The 12,716-nt window shown below is 39.4% G+C and overlaps 1 protein-coding gene across 1 annotated transcript; it reads right to left on the bottom strand.

The window, feature by feature from the left end:
• Positions 1–1,206: 1,206 nt before the first annotated feature.
• Positions 1,207–11,829, bottom strand: EAF2 (ELL associated factor 2). The gene is made up of 5 exons (XM_009082104.1): positions 11,741–11,829; positions 10,934–11,070; positions 10,060–10,205; positions 6,417–6,680; positions 1,207–2,042 (listed from the first exon to the last, which is right to left on the bottom strand). The coding sequence occupies exons 1-5, from the start codon at positions 11,807–11,809 to the stop codon at positions 1,996–1,998; spliced, it is 663 nt and encodes a 220-aa protein (XP_009080352.1). The 5' UTR covers positions 11,810–11,829; the 3' UTR covers positions 1,207–1,995.
• Positions 11,830–12,716: the final 887 nt, after the last annotated feature.

The raw sequence follows: 12,716 nt of genomic DNA on the forward strand, positions 1-12,716 counted from the left end.
AGAATTGAAATTTAGCATCGGCCTAAGGGAAGGCTTTGAGGCAAATGAACCACTGGGGGCAGGGGGAAGGCAAGAAGACTTTTCAGCTCAGAACACTGCATATCATGCACCCCTTCACCTAGCACACAGGGCTGCTCCTTAGTGCTAAGGTTACCTGCAGCATCCCAGCTCCTCACATCACCCCAGCAGACTTTAGCAGCAGCATGTGCCAAGAACCAGGTACTCTGCTAGAGTTCCCACACCAACAGCTATGATCCATCAGAGAACTCAATACCCGTTCCCTTGAGAGGTTCAAGTATTTTACAGGAGTTATTACACAGCATCCTTCCTCGAGGTTGTGCATTAGCCCTTTTCTTCTCAAAGGCCTGTTTGCCCATGGCTATTAACTTGAGCTTTTTCCTTCAAGTATAAACATAAGAACATTTTGTGGTACCAACTTCAGGAAGCCAGAAGACTAGCAAACTGTAACCTGATGCAGAGCATGGACCAGCACCACAGTCTGGGGCACAGAAGGCAAAGTATGGAAGCACTGCGAAGCAGCATTTCCCATATTTCATTTAATTTCCCGTATTTCACTGGGCTGATACTCGCAGCACAGTTGAGAGAATAAGCTAGTCTAGTTCCCTCTATTGTATACATTTACTGAGTGTGCATTTTCTCATGTCTGCACATTCAGGCTTACATATGGCATTCAATCCTCATAGTTTAGACACAGAGCTGTGACTCAATCACTGCAATCCAGCAAAGGAGACTTGTCTGCAAGACTGAGCAGATTTATCCCATCAGAACTCACTCTACAGACATTTGCTACTGCTAGTTACAAAACTCATTCAGTAGCAAATTACAGGATGAAATTTGGAGTCTGACCTGCAGTTCTTGAGGTCTTGAAGTACAATTTCAAACGAGGAATAAATAAGACCTTTCCTTGTCTAATACAGTATCACTTACCACTGGCATTAGGATGTAATATGAAATAAACATTCATCAGTACACTTGCACCACCATAAACTTCTGGTGAGCTATTACTAGGGCTCATCTCAGTGTAGGCAAAAGCAACAAACACCTGAGTCTTGCAGACAGGGTGGGGAGTCTGTATTAGCCACCCTTTCACTGCTTTATTTCCTTGCTTGAGCCTTTCACTGGCATGACTACTTTAGGTAGAAAGTGGAATTCTTAACCAGTAAAAACAGAATCTGATGCATGAAAATGATAAATATTTGCTTTATTAAATTACTTTTATACTTCTACAAAGAAATTTTCTGATTTCCATTACAGAATTAAATGAAGGAAATTCATTGCTGTCTCTGCAGTTACCTCAATTTAGATACAAAAAAGGTTGTAAAAAGACCAGCCTATCAAGTTACATAAAAAAGGCAGAGAATAGACAAGTTCCCTTAGGAATCTTGAGGCTCAGAAATATAAAGTCCCATAATACAATTAAATTAAGAATTCAGCAATGTGTTGAACAATTGTAAACTGTAACTGCACTAGTGGACCACATTATTCAGCAGTTTCCTTAAAGGTATGAACTGTGAACTGAACAAAAAGTGTAGCTGACACAGCAGACCTCATTTAGTTGTTCTCCCTTTCACTCCCTCCAAGTCAAAGTTGTGAGATCAGCATTTAAATGATAGGAAGGAAACTTGCCTCCATAAATATCAGAAATTTCTCCATTCCATAGCTATTTATATAAAGTAACTAGCTGTTACAAATCAGTTTCAAGTAAAACAGGTGGCTGAGGCAAAAATAATCAAAATCAGATCATACACAATTTTACTGTAAATACAGTAATTTGAAAGATAAACACATAACCATAGCACTGACAGGAGGTCAATGCTGCTGTATTATAGACATGATGTGTCAGTAGAAAATTAGGATGTCTATTATCAAAATCGAGGACATTCATTCCAGTCTCTGGTAATCTAATCTTAGTGCAAAACAGATGCTAAGATATATTTAGCAAAAAAGGTGATACGTTTAAGGCCAAAGAGCTGTTCAGTCATCACTATCGCTTCCAGATTCACTCAGCTGCAAGTCATTTCCTAGAAGAGAGAGAGTCATCATATTAGTCATTTTCAAGGAAATAATTTTCTTCATTCAAGATATTCCCTTTCCCATTCACGGCTTACAAAAGCTAATACCAAACAGGTCAGGGAGGCTGGACTAGGTGATCTTTAAAGTCCCTTCTAACCCAAACTATTCTATGATGAGAGAATAAATAGGTGTAGAACCAAACTCCCCAGTGACAGAACCTTAGAGATCACTTTTCTACAGTTTTAAAATCTCAGCAAGGAAACCTTTAGCTTACGTGCCTCAAGTGCATCTATTTACTATCACCAGATCACAAAAGACAACACCTAGCTATCTCTGCCACCCACATTTTCATGCTTCATAAGTGGGAAAACTGCTGGTGAATGCAGTTCTGTGAAAAACAAGTTGTTGAGTTTTTTTGAAACACATCTGAATGCTACTCAGCTGTGCTTGAAAACAAAGTGGTGTCTCAATCAAGCAGAGCAGCTCTTTGACATACCATTTAAAGATGTATCAGTGACCTACTATTTCAAACAGGTTTTGGAACAAGCGAACAAACAAAACATCAAAAGACATTTTACACAGCCCTTTAATTTGGTGGCTATATATATATTTCAAAATGAGGAAATAAGACATTGTGCTTGCCATGGATGTCCATAAGCTTAGGGAGTGGGAAGGAGGGAATCTTTCCAGGATGACAGATAACTACCAAAAAATACAGCAGCATGTTGTACACAATCTACATCGTATCTAGCAACTTCCCACACATCTTGAAGAGTCTGTTCCAACTAGCATGCTTTTACTCACACCTCCCTTGCCAAACAGCCATTACAAAAGAGAGAGAGAAAAAAAAAAAGGAATTCATCTCAGGTTGTGCAGAGATGGCCTAAAAAGCAAAGAAAAATCCCTGAAACTGGGAAAACTGCGTCAGCACACTAATTTCACATGTCCTTTCCTCAGCTGCAGCATCCTTCCCAGATCCCTTCTGCAGATGGGTGAAAACGTAACCTCAAGGGGGTAAACCCCACAAGACACTCAGATTGGATCTTTTGTTCTCAGGCATATCATTTCTGCCAGAACAGTGAAGTCTTTAACATGGCTGCATTTAGCCTTCCTTTGTTTTGCACTGTGTCACCACTAAAGCTTAGAAAGTGGTACATGCTTCTCTGCAACAAAACAGAAAACACTTTATATAAGAAAAGAATAGAGAACATGGCTGTTTCCAGCAATCTTTAAAGTACTACAGTAGACAATTTTTCCCCAATCTTCTATACAGAGACAAAATTTACAGCCATATTATTTTAATATAAATTTTAAAAGCAATTTAGAAAGAACAAAATCAAGTTATTTGTCCATAATTACTCAGAACGATACAGTATCCTAAGAAATAATATGTCAAGGCAGAGAATGGCATTAGTAGATTAAACTCATGCATTTATCACTCAAAGGAGAATTACAGTGAATTTTTAGAAATCCCAGCCCTGTTATGCACTACCTACTTTAGGACAGGACAGGGAGTATGAACAAGAAGATAAGCTTCCAAACAGTGATTCTGCAGCCTTCAAAAGTTATTTCAACATAGTTAATAGAAATTACACAAACCCTGTAACACCAGCCAAAAATACCAATGCTTGTGAAAACCAGCAGATGGGAAAAGCAAGAACTCCAAGTGCCAGAGTCGCAAAAAATATGTTAAGTTAGGATTTACTTCAGGGAAAAACTTTCTGCCCCATTCTTATAACCCTACCTCCAAAAAACACCTTCAGAGAGGTGGCAAAATAGCACAGCCTTGAGCTGGCAGCTTTCAGATGGATCTGGTGCAAGGACAGAAAGCTCATTTAACAAGGACTCTGAAGAAACATCTCGACCCTGTTGCACTTATGAGGCAGCAACAGAGTGGGGGGAAAAACTGTTGAATTCAGTTTTCATGCTGCCAATTGATTATTAGCAATATTGATTGGGTAAATAGGTTGCAATGCAAATTACAACATTTCCTATGCTTTTAAACCAGTGAATATAATATATTCAACTGAATTCTCACAATACAAGGAAAATTATTTCTTGACTAGCTGATTGTAGCAGCACCAAGTATGAAAAGAAGCGAAGCTGTGCTGAATACTGTGTACATAACACAAGGCCCCAGAATAGCCCATCTATGCTGGGTTTTCTTTGGAAAGGTACTTTGTTTAACATAACCCTTGTTTAAACAAAAAGTAGACATAAAGCAACATATGATCAAACATTCATGGGGAACAGATTTGTTAGTGCCACTATTTATAAACTTTGTTATAAGGCAAGTTGTTAGCCTGTATAAGCAGCTTCTGCAGGTAGAAAGGGGAAGAAGCAGTATTTTAGGGGTGAGGGGCAAGCCTTGAGCTCCAGATTCCTGAAGAGGTAGATATGTGTATCTGACAGAAGTATTCGGTTGCCATGATCTAGACACCACCTCCTCTGTTTTCCAAGCTCCACAAAACCTCAGCTGTATAATTCCTACTTGGAAGATGAAACTCTGCTCTCTAAGCCTTCCCCTAGTCTTCTGCCTGCAGACAACAAGTCAAAGGAAAACCTCACTAATTACCTAGCATGGCCCTGATTCTACAGAGGTGCACAGAACTAGTGACAGCCATAAGCAGGCGAACCTCACAACAGGATTAGACACGCAAACAGCTTATGCTGACATTTGTTGATTCAATATTTTTTTTCTGCAAAACTTTGAGATAGAAGAAATGACTGTACAGAACCCTGACTGAACTCTTGCTATTCAAACTAGAACAATGTGCCATCCATTTCGTTTCTCCAGGTTTCACTCTCCTGCCAAATTCCCTCAGCACAGGACATAGAGAAAAGCATTCTCCTTGAAAGCAACTGTTTTGATCTTTAACTAGCTGAGGTGTCTTGTGTTAACTGTACTGGAAGTTGGGGATGGAATAGTTTTAAGCAGTAAACAGATCTGCAATCATGACACAAGTAAATGGCATTAAGCTCAAGAGCTAGGCAAGCTCAGAGCCCTGATGTTACAGGCAGAGGTTCCACCTGTCAACATGGTTCTCGAGGCATCATCAAGCCACCAACAGTTTTGATGTTGTCATGTTTCAAGCAGCATTTTCTCACTATGACTGCTGCAACTGGTGGACTTGGCCACCTGTATTTTGCACTGGAAGCTTTGCCAGCTGAGATTCTGTCACTGGGGATAGAGCTTAATCTCATTTTCATAAGAGTTTTATTTAAAGCATGGAGAAGGGGAAATAGCATTTGTAAGTAAGGGCTGAAATAATAAGTGGCACACTCAAGTTACACAAATGGTAAACATGAAGACATTGTTCTCCACTGACAGCAAAATGAAAGCAGCATTTAGTCCTTTGCACATGAAGTCACAGGACTTTTCAGTCTGATCTTATCTGTTAATGCAGTACATAATTAAATATCTATGTAGGTTATTTGAGTATTTAAATAGCAGCTACAAAAACTCCCAAACCTGTTCATCTTATCCATTAATGGCTGAAATAAAAGTAGATCTGCCAGTCTACAATTTCAATATAACAAGTTTACACATAAATGATAAACCTTAAAGATCTTAGGGTGCAAACCAGGGTTGATGGGAATCTCTTCAAGCCAAGAACAGGCTGCTAAGCACCTAATTAAAAATGTAATAATTTTGGAAGTGTCACCATAGCTGAATACTCCTATGTCTGCACACTCCTGATACTTAGGTAGTGAACTTGAGGTTCTCTACCTAGTGGGATTTTTTTTCTGTGAGTTTTCCTAACTCTACTTTTTTTTAATACACTCAGCATTCAATTCCAGGCTGCACAGCAACTACTCCTGTACATCACAGATACTCATCAAATTACATTTTCAGTTGCCTGAGTGGGTGGAATAAGATAATATCACCTGAAAGCAAATCACCTCCTTCCTCACATGCAAAGGACAGTTTTGACCTGTTGTCCAATGGAACACTACTGTGGATAATAGTAACTGATGTAGCTAAGAATACATCACCTCTTCTGCAACTCATAGTATTGTGAGCACAGTATCTTTCCCATAGTTGTACCCAAGAAATTATAAGCATGTCTTGGGAGTGCCCTGCTGGTTCAAGTATTTTCAATACAAAATTGCTATTCTCCAGTCCCAATGTATATACCTGGTAAGAAGCCAGAAGAGCTTAGGAAATATTTTCAACTGCATCAGCTTTAATTTACTATCTCTGGGGAACATGAACCTTCTAGCCCAGTGTCTAATTCAGCCTGCTGCTGAGCAATCAAACCCTAGCATCACTTCCCACAGTTTTAATTATAACAGAGACATACTTAAAAACAATATGGTTTCCTCTCAGAATCTTGATGTCTGGAATTGTGCACTAAGAAAAGAACAGCCTTTGTACTTACGTAGTGTATTCATCATATGACCACTGCTCTCTTGGGATCTGTTGTGACTGGCATCTTTGTCAGGAACAGCCTGTTGTGGTATGGCAGACACAGTGGGCTGAGGCTGCAAATACGGCATTGCCATCGGCAAAGGCTTCATTTCCTCCTCTTCAGAATCACTAGAACTATTTTCACTACTTGATGAAGAGGACGAAGAACTTTTGGAGTCAGATGAACTGTCGGAGCTACTGAGCTGGTCCATGATACTTGCTTCTGCTTTTAGCTCTGCAAACAACATGATTCATTTCTCAGTTAAAATTTGTCATGATAGAAATATAAGGATGAGGGTAAAAAAATACTGAAAAGAAAAAAATCAACAACAGACATCAGGTACAAACACTACAGTGACTGTAAAAAACACCAAACCAAACGCCCTAAACTCTCCAGAACAAAGAAAAGCGCACAAGCAAGCATGCAGCCTGTCACATGGTTTTCTCTTGTAGCTTGGGCACTATCTCCTTTTCAAGCCAAGCATTAGAACAAGGGTGACTGTGAACCCAAATGCTTAATCCCACATTCCACGGGGTCATGCATCCCACATAGCCTTTAATTTCTGCAACTAGCAAGTCTTCTGTATATCCCTTAGCACCCCCAAAAATGCCTTTCACCGACTGAAAACTGCAGTTGCAATCACACAGATCAGTTAGCTCTAAGACATTTGCAGCTGCACCCAAAATGCCTCCCAGCAGTTCAGCATTACAATCAATGCACTTGTTTGGACCACATGACATTTTGCTCAAAACCAAGTCAAGTATGAGGAATGTCCAAAAGAACCATCCACAGTTTACTGTTCAGAAGATCTCACCAAATCCTTGTTCTCATAATAGATTTGGAGGTGCGTATCATGCGGCACAGTATGCATTTTTGATATACACTAGCCAAAGTCCAACACACAGAGGAAGTTTATCTTTGCAGAAGGGTACACATAATAATTGTGCAAAATATGAGTCCTGAGAGCAGTCTGAAACAGACATCATCATGGTGGATGGAGATTTTACACAGTGACTTGGGGAGTGACACAGAGTGCAGAAGGTTCATCACTACACAAGATTGTAACTACTCAGACATTTGTTAAAATGGTCTTACATGTATTTGGAATCTTTCAGGAAGAGCTTTGATAGAGCAGACATAAAAAGCAAGTAAGAGAGTAGCTCATCTCACTTCAAATTTACCCAATACAGAACAGGCTGAAGATGAAAGTCACCAAGACACAAGACAGTGCAATACTTAATCAAGAAAAGAAGGGAGAAAAGAAAAAGAATAATCTTCAACACAAACTTCCATGAAGTCTTCTGACTCCGAGTTATCAAAGGCCAGTCTGAAGGAAAGGTACTTAGGACAGCTTTATCAAATCCCACTCTAAAGAAAAATAGTTTTCAGGAAAAATGGCACCTGAAATAGTGCAGCTATAGCTACAAGGACAAACTAACCCAATGTCAGGGAGAAACAAAGTACAATAAAAGAACATATTGGCCAACTCAAACATAAGGAATGAAAAGGGGAGCAGAAAGGAAAAAAATGGAAGCATCTAAGCACCCTGCTGTTACTAAGGACATGTATGAGAGAACAACTTAAGGACAGAAGATGGAAAAGCTAAGGCAAAAATGAGGTTGCAGCTAGGAGAACAATCAAGAAGTCATTTCAAAATTAATTCTAGAGAAGAAAGGCCAAAGAACCAATGGGTCCTACCACACGTCTGGAGCTATAACCTAGCTGAAAAACACCACTCAGGTCCTAAGCATTTAATTCCACTTCCTCCCTGCTCTCAGCAATGTCTAATATAAGAAAACCTTGAAGTGAATCGCTAATGCCAAGACCCGAGGAATAAGATCCCTGTCTTGAATTTTGATGCATTTAATCTGACAGAATTTAAATTACGTATTTTTAACTAGTGAAGGAAGGGCTGCACATGTACTAGAGGATAATAGAGGATAAAGACAGAATGATCTTTCCCCCAACCCCAGAAAACAAAGTTAGTAACAAGTTCCAGGTAGTGTACTTAAGCAGGAATAGTCAGTTACACAACCATGGGATGAAGAATGATTAAAGAGGCAACACTTCTGAAGAGCCTGTGAGTTACAGTGGATCACTACACACTGTTCTACCACACAGTGCTGCTGCAGAAATGACAAGCATTACACTTGATACTATTTGGTCTTTTTGTATGTGCACGAATGGTGCCTGTAAGAGTCATCTTGCTCCACTCAGCACTGCTAAAACCTTAGCTGAAACAGCAAACATGTTTAGGGACTATACCTCAGGAAGCCTTTGGACTTGCTCTAAGATAGCTAAAGGAAAGTGTCAAAGAACTGGGGATCCAGAAAACTCAACTTCTAAGGAAAGGCTTAACCAACTGGTATCATTTTGCATGAAAACCAGGAAAGACAGAGCAGCTCCTGAGTACATGAAGGCTTGCTCAAAAGCAGCAGAGTAATCTGGTCTGTGCTTCGATGAGAGAAGTAATGGACTTGCTGTCAGACTATTTGTAAGGAACAACCTGAACAGTAAGGAGAGCAAAGCCCTGAAACGGCTTGCCAGCAAGTACACAGGATCTGTCAGTGAAAGGCTTTAAGAACAGGTTAAAAATTACATCGAAACCTGAATTCAGGACAGAAGAATGGGCTATGTGACTTTAAAAGGTCCCTAGCATCCCTAGTTGTCAATTATTCTTCATTCTTTAGAAGTACTCAAACTTGGACTGGCAGTACACAAGAATCTGATACAAACTTCAGTGACTTGCAATGTGTTTGACACCATCACTCCCCCCAAAAAAACACTAAGAAAAAGCATCATTTTATTCCATGTGCTCAAGTACTCCTTCCTCTTTGCAACCTTAAATGTATTCTAGTACTGTTCTGCAATATAGATTTCTGGTCAGAGCTTAAGACCAAAATGGAAACAAGAAACATCTTCATAATGACACATCTAAAAAAAATCTGTTTAAAGGAATTCAGAACAACTTGGGAGGCAGATGTCAGTTCCAGTCAATGAAACTGCCACCTGTCAGCATTTCTGTAGCAAGTAATTACCACCTGCCATCCTCCTGGTCCTCCAAAAGGAAATAAGGCCTCCTATTAAATGAAATATGAGTGCTGCACCAAACCAGAGTCTCTCAAGAAAACACTATATAGCACTGCTCAAGGGTTGATTTATACAGGGTTTTAACTGTCTTTTTCACTGCAACCTCATCTTTCACTGGATTTTATCCAGTAATTTAAAATGTATTTTCAGTTGTAAAGCACTGTAACCTATGTTTGCTGAGTGCAGAGAAAGAACAAGGAGCAACATCAAAATGGAAGTGACTCAGTTGGTTCCAAAGCCATGATACAACCAACCATATACTTGCTTAAAGTAGCAGTGGAAGACAGAACCAAGGAGAGAGCAGTGAGACCCTTGGCATTATTAATTCTAATGGTTCAGCTGTTTTTTTACCTCAGCAAGTAGCAAACACTGCTTTGTTACCACTTGAGCCAGAGTGGTCATTTCCCTATCAGGGTAAAGTGCTTACACAATCAGCTTCCAGTGGGAATCTTGGATTAAAACCAAACAAAACCCACACTTAAAAAAGCAAAGTTTCTGAAACTTTTGTGCCAGTGGAGCTTACCTCGTTCTATATCATCCATAGGAGAAGATGGAAACATCTTGTCTTTTGATGGAGAGTTTTTAATGTTGTTTGGACCCTTAGTTGCATTTCGCATTTGCTGCTGTTGCTGCTCGATGCGAGACTGGACTTTACTGCTTCCTTCAGCTCTGTGTGCAAAGCCAGAAGATTTTTAATTACTAGGAGACAAGATGCAAGGAAAAAAGGCAGAATGCAGGGGACACTGTAACTTAAGTTTTGGAATTATTTGTCATGCCTTTCTAAATAGCATCATTGGATTTCTAGGTACTTTATTACACTGGCATAATATTATATAGAGATGTATTAAAATTGGTTTAATACAATGCTAATAAATTTTTAATCCTTTGTCAGTTGATTTGTTTTCATAGCTGGCTACCCAGGGTGACTTAATAATTCTGCTGAAAATTACTTATATGGACTCAGCAGCAGAAGAAAAATTAAAATTAAACTTGGTATGAGAAAAAGAAACCCTTAAAATCACTGAAACCTGTCACAGAATTTATCTTTTTCTTTCCTCATTTACAAGTCAGAAGACAGTAGACAAGCTGCTTTCCAAACAGATTTTTTTTCTCCCTCTGAATTCGTCAGAAAATAGTTACTATTTCTTTTATTAATGTAACAGGTTTTGGTTAACAAAACAATAAATTGCCATTTCTTCTGCAGTCAAGACCCAAAAGCTGTGACCTGAGTGTGCTGAGAAAGAGGCTGTTCACTCCACTGAGCAAGGCCAGGTACTTTCTAAAATCATGTTTTGTTAAGAGCAGTAATAGGTAGATACGTATCTCAATTTAGTCTCATAAACAAATCAATTTTCACAACAAGCACAGCACGGTTGTTTCTCCTGTAAATCACTCACCTGGTTTTTTTCACAGTGATGTTGCTACTAAGTTTCTCTAGGCGACATTCTCCAGTGTCATGGTTGATGATTAAGATACATTCTTTTAGGTAAGGCTTCTTTGAGCCTTTGAACACAGTCACTGGTGGAGTTGAGCCCTATTAAATCAGAAGTCCAGTCAGTGTTACTCCTGTAGTTTTGGGGGGTTTTTTCTTATAAACAGCAATCCCTCAGTGATGACAAATTCATTACAAGTGATCATTTCTAACTTAAAAAAATGCTATTGATTAATTCAAAGTAGATTCACAGTAGCTGGTGTTTGACTGGAATGGGATTTTGCTCAGCTTAGCTTAGTTTGAAACTGATTAAATGTTTATTTCCCAATGGGAGCAGGTTCCCTGAAGGACTCCTTTCACCAAAAAAAGAGTTGCAGTTCCCATATCAGCAGAGCAGTAAAGCATGGCAGGTAGTAAATTTTCCCTTTCCAGTCTTTCCTGCTTTAGAACTGCACTAGAGCAATAAATACCAAGGGGAAACTTGCACTGCCAACATACACACGAAGCTTTTCTGTGTACGCAATGCTTCTGGGTCATCCTACAGCATATTTCCAGTGTGGTGAATACACTTAAAGTTACAGCACAGCTGTTTAACCTTTATGTATTTTGTAGCCTTACATTCTTAGAACAATTGTTTTTCTACTCTAAAAATCACACAGGCAGCTCTGAAACTACACTGAAACTTTATACCCTTCCATATTCAGTATATATATTTGTGACAACAAAATTAATCATTCCCTCAGGCCCACCACTCTCCAGCCACCCCACTCACCTCAATGTTTGGCAGTGTTATTGTCACCTGTTCACCTTTGCCAACTTCAAGGTCTCCTTCACAGGACATATCAATTGATGCAGGTTTAAAGTCATCTAAATAGCAAAACAAACTGGATTATTTACAGGCTCTTCAGGAATCTTATAAGCACAGACATCATTGGATTGCAGTTGGAGGCTCTTAAGTTAAAGTCTTTTTTTGCCAGTGTATCATCTCCCTTTCCCCTGAGCAGATCATTCCATAAGTCAGTAGATTTCAAAGTCAAGCTTGTTTTCTCAGGATTCAGTGTAAGTGTTAAAACCTTTCGGTTAAAATTAGAAAAATGCTTTTAGATTTTAATGGCTAAAGAGGCTAAACAAACTGTGTTATATTTCAAAAGATAAATCCTCACATAATTATTTTCAGAAAAATCAATAAATAGTTCTTGAAAATGTTGATTCAAACAGGGAAGACAAATAAGTGACTGAAAAGGCCAAGAACAACATCAACCCTCAATATCCATTTCTGTATCTGTTTCTGACTTTACTATGACAAGAAATGCCAGAAACTGACCAAAAGTTGGAGTTTCAATATAGCTAGTTTTGTCAAAAGTGAAATGACTTCCCAATTAAACATTAATTTCCTTTATGCCAAAAGACAAAGTATCAGTTAAAATAAGTTTTAAACCAAAGAAGGTACGGATTTCAGATCCCTTTCAAAAATCTGAGACAATAAAAACGACCATGTGTTCGGGCATCAGCGGCAGCTATGTAACACACTACTATCTGCAAAGTATTATTTCCCCACTAACGAATTGGGAACGGCTCCAGCCAAAGTTTCCCCGCACCAGTGCGAGGAGACAGGACAGCAGCGAGAGGCTCTGCAGGGCCCGTGCTAACATACGTGGGGCTGAACCTGCGGGTAAGGCAGGGCAGACTCAGCGCGGGGAGGCGCAAAGCGACCCATCCGTGGGCAGCACTCCCCGGCCCGGCACACG

Source organism: Acanthisitta chloris, unplaced genomic scaffold (assembly GCF_000695815.1).
Source record: "Acanthisitta chloris isolate BGI_N310 unplaced genomic scaffold, ASM69581v1 scaffold20259, whole genome shotgun sequence".
Classification (NCBI taxonomy): Eukaryota; Metazoa; Chordata; class Aves; order Passeriformes; family Acanthisittidae; genus Acanthisitta; species Acanthisitta chloris.

Bases quoted from the DNA above. Each gene is read 5' to 3' on its own strand.
- EAF2 (XM_009082104.1), bottom strand. From the start codon at position 11,809: ATGTCCTGTGAAGGAGACCTTGAAGTTGGCAAAGGTGAACAGGTGACA. The intron at 6,681-10,059 runs GTAAGCTCCACT...TGTTGTTTGCAG, and splicing joins TATGGATGATATAGAACGAG to AGCTAAAAGCAGAAGCAAGT. The intron at 2,043-6,416 runs GTAAGTACAAAG...TCTCTCTTCTAG, and splicing joins TCATATGATGAATACACTAC to GAAATGACTTGCAGCTGAGT.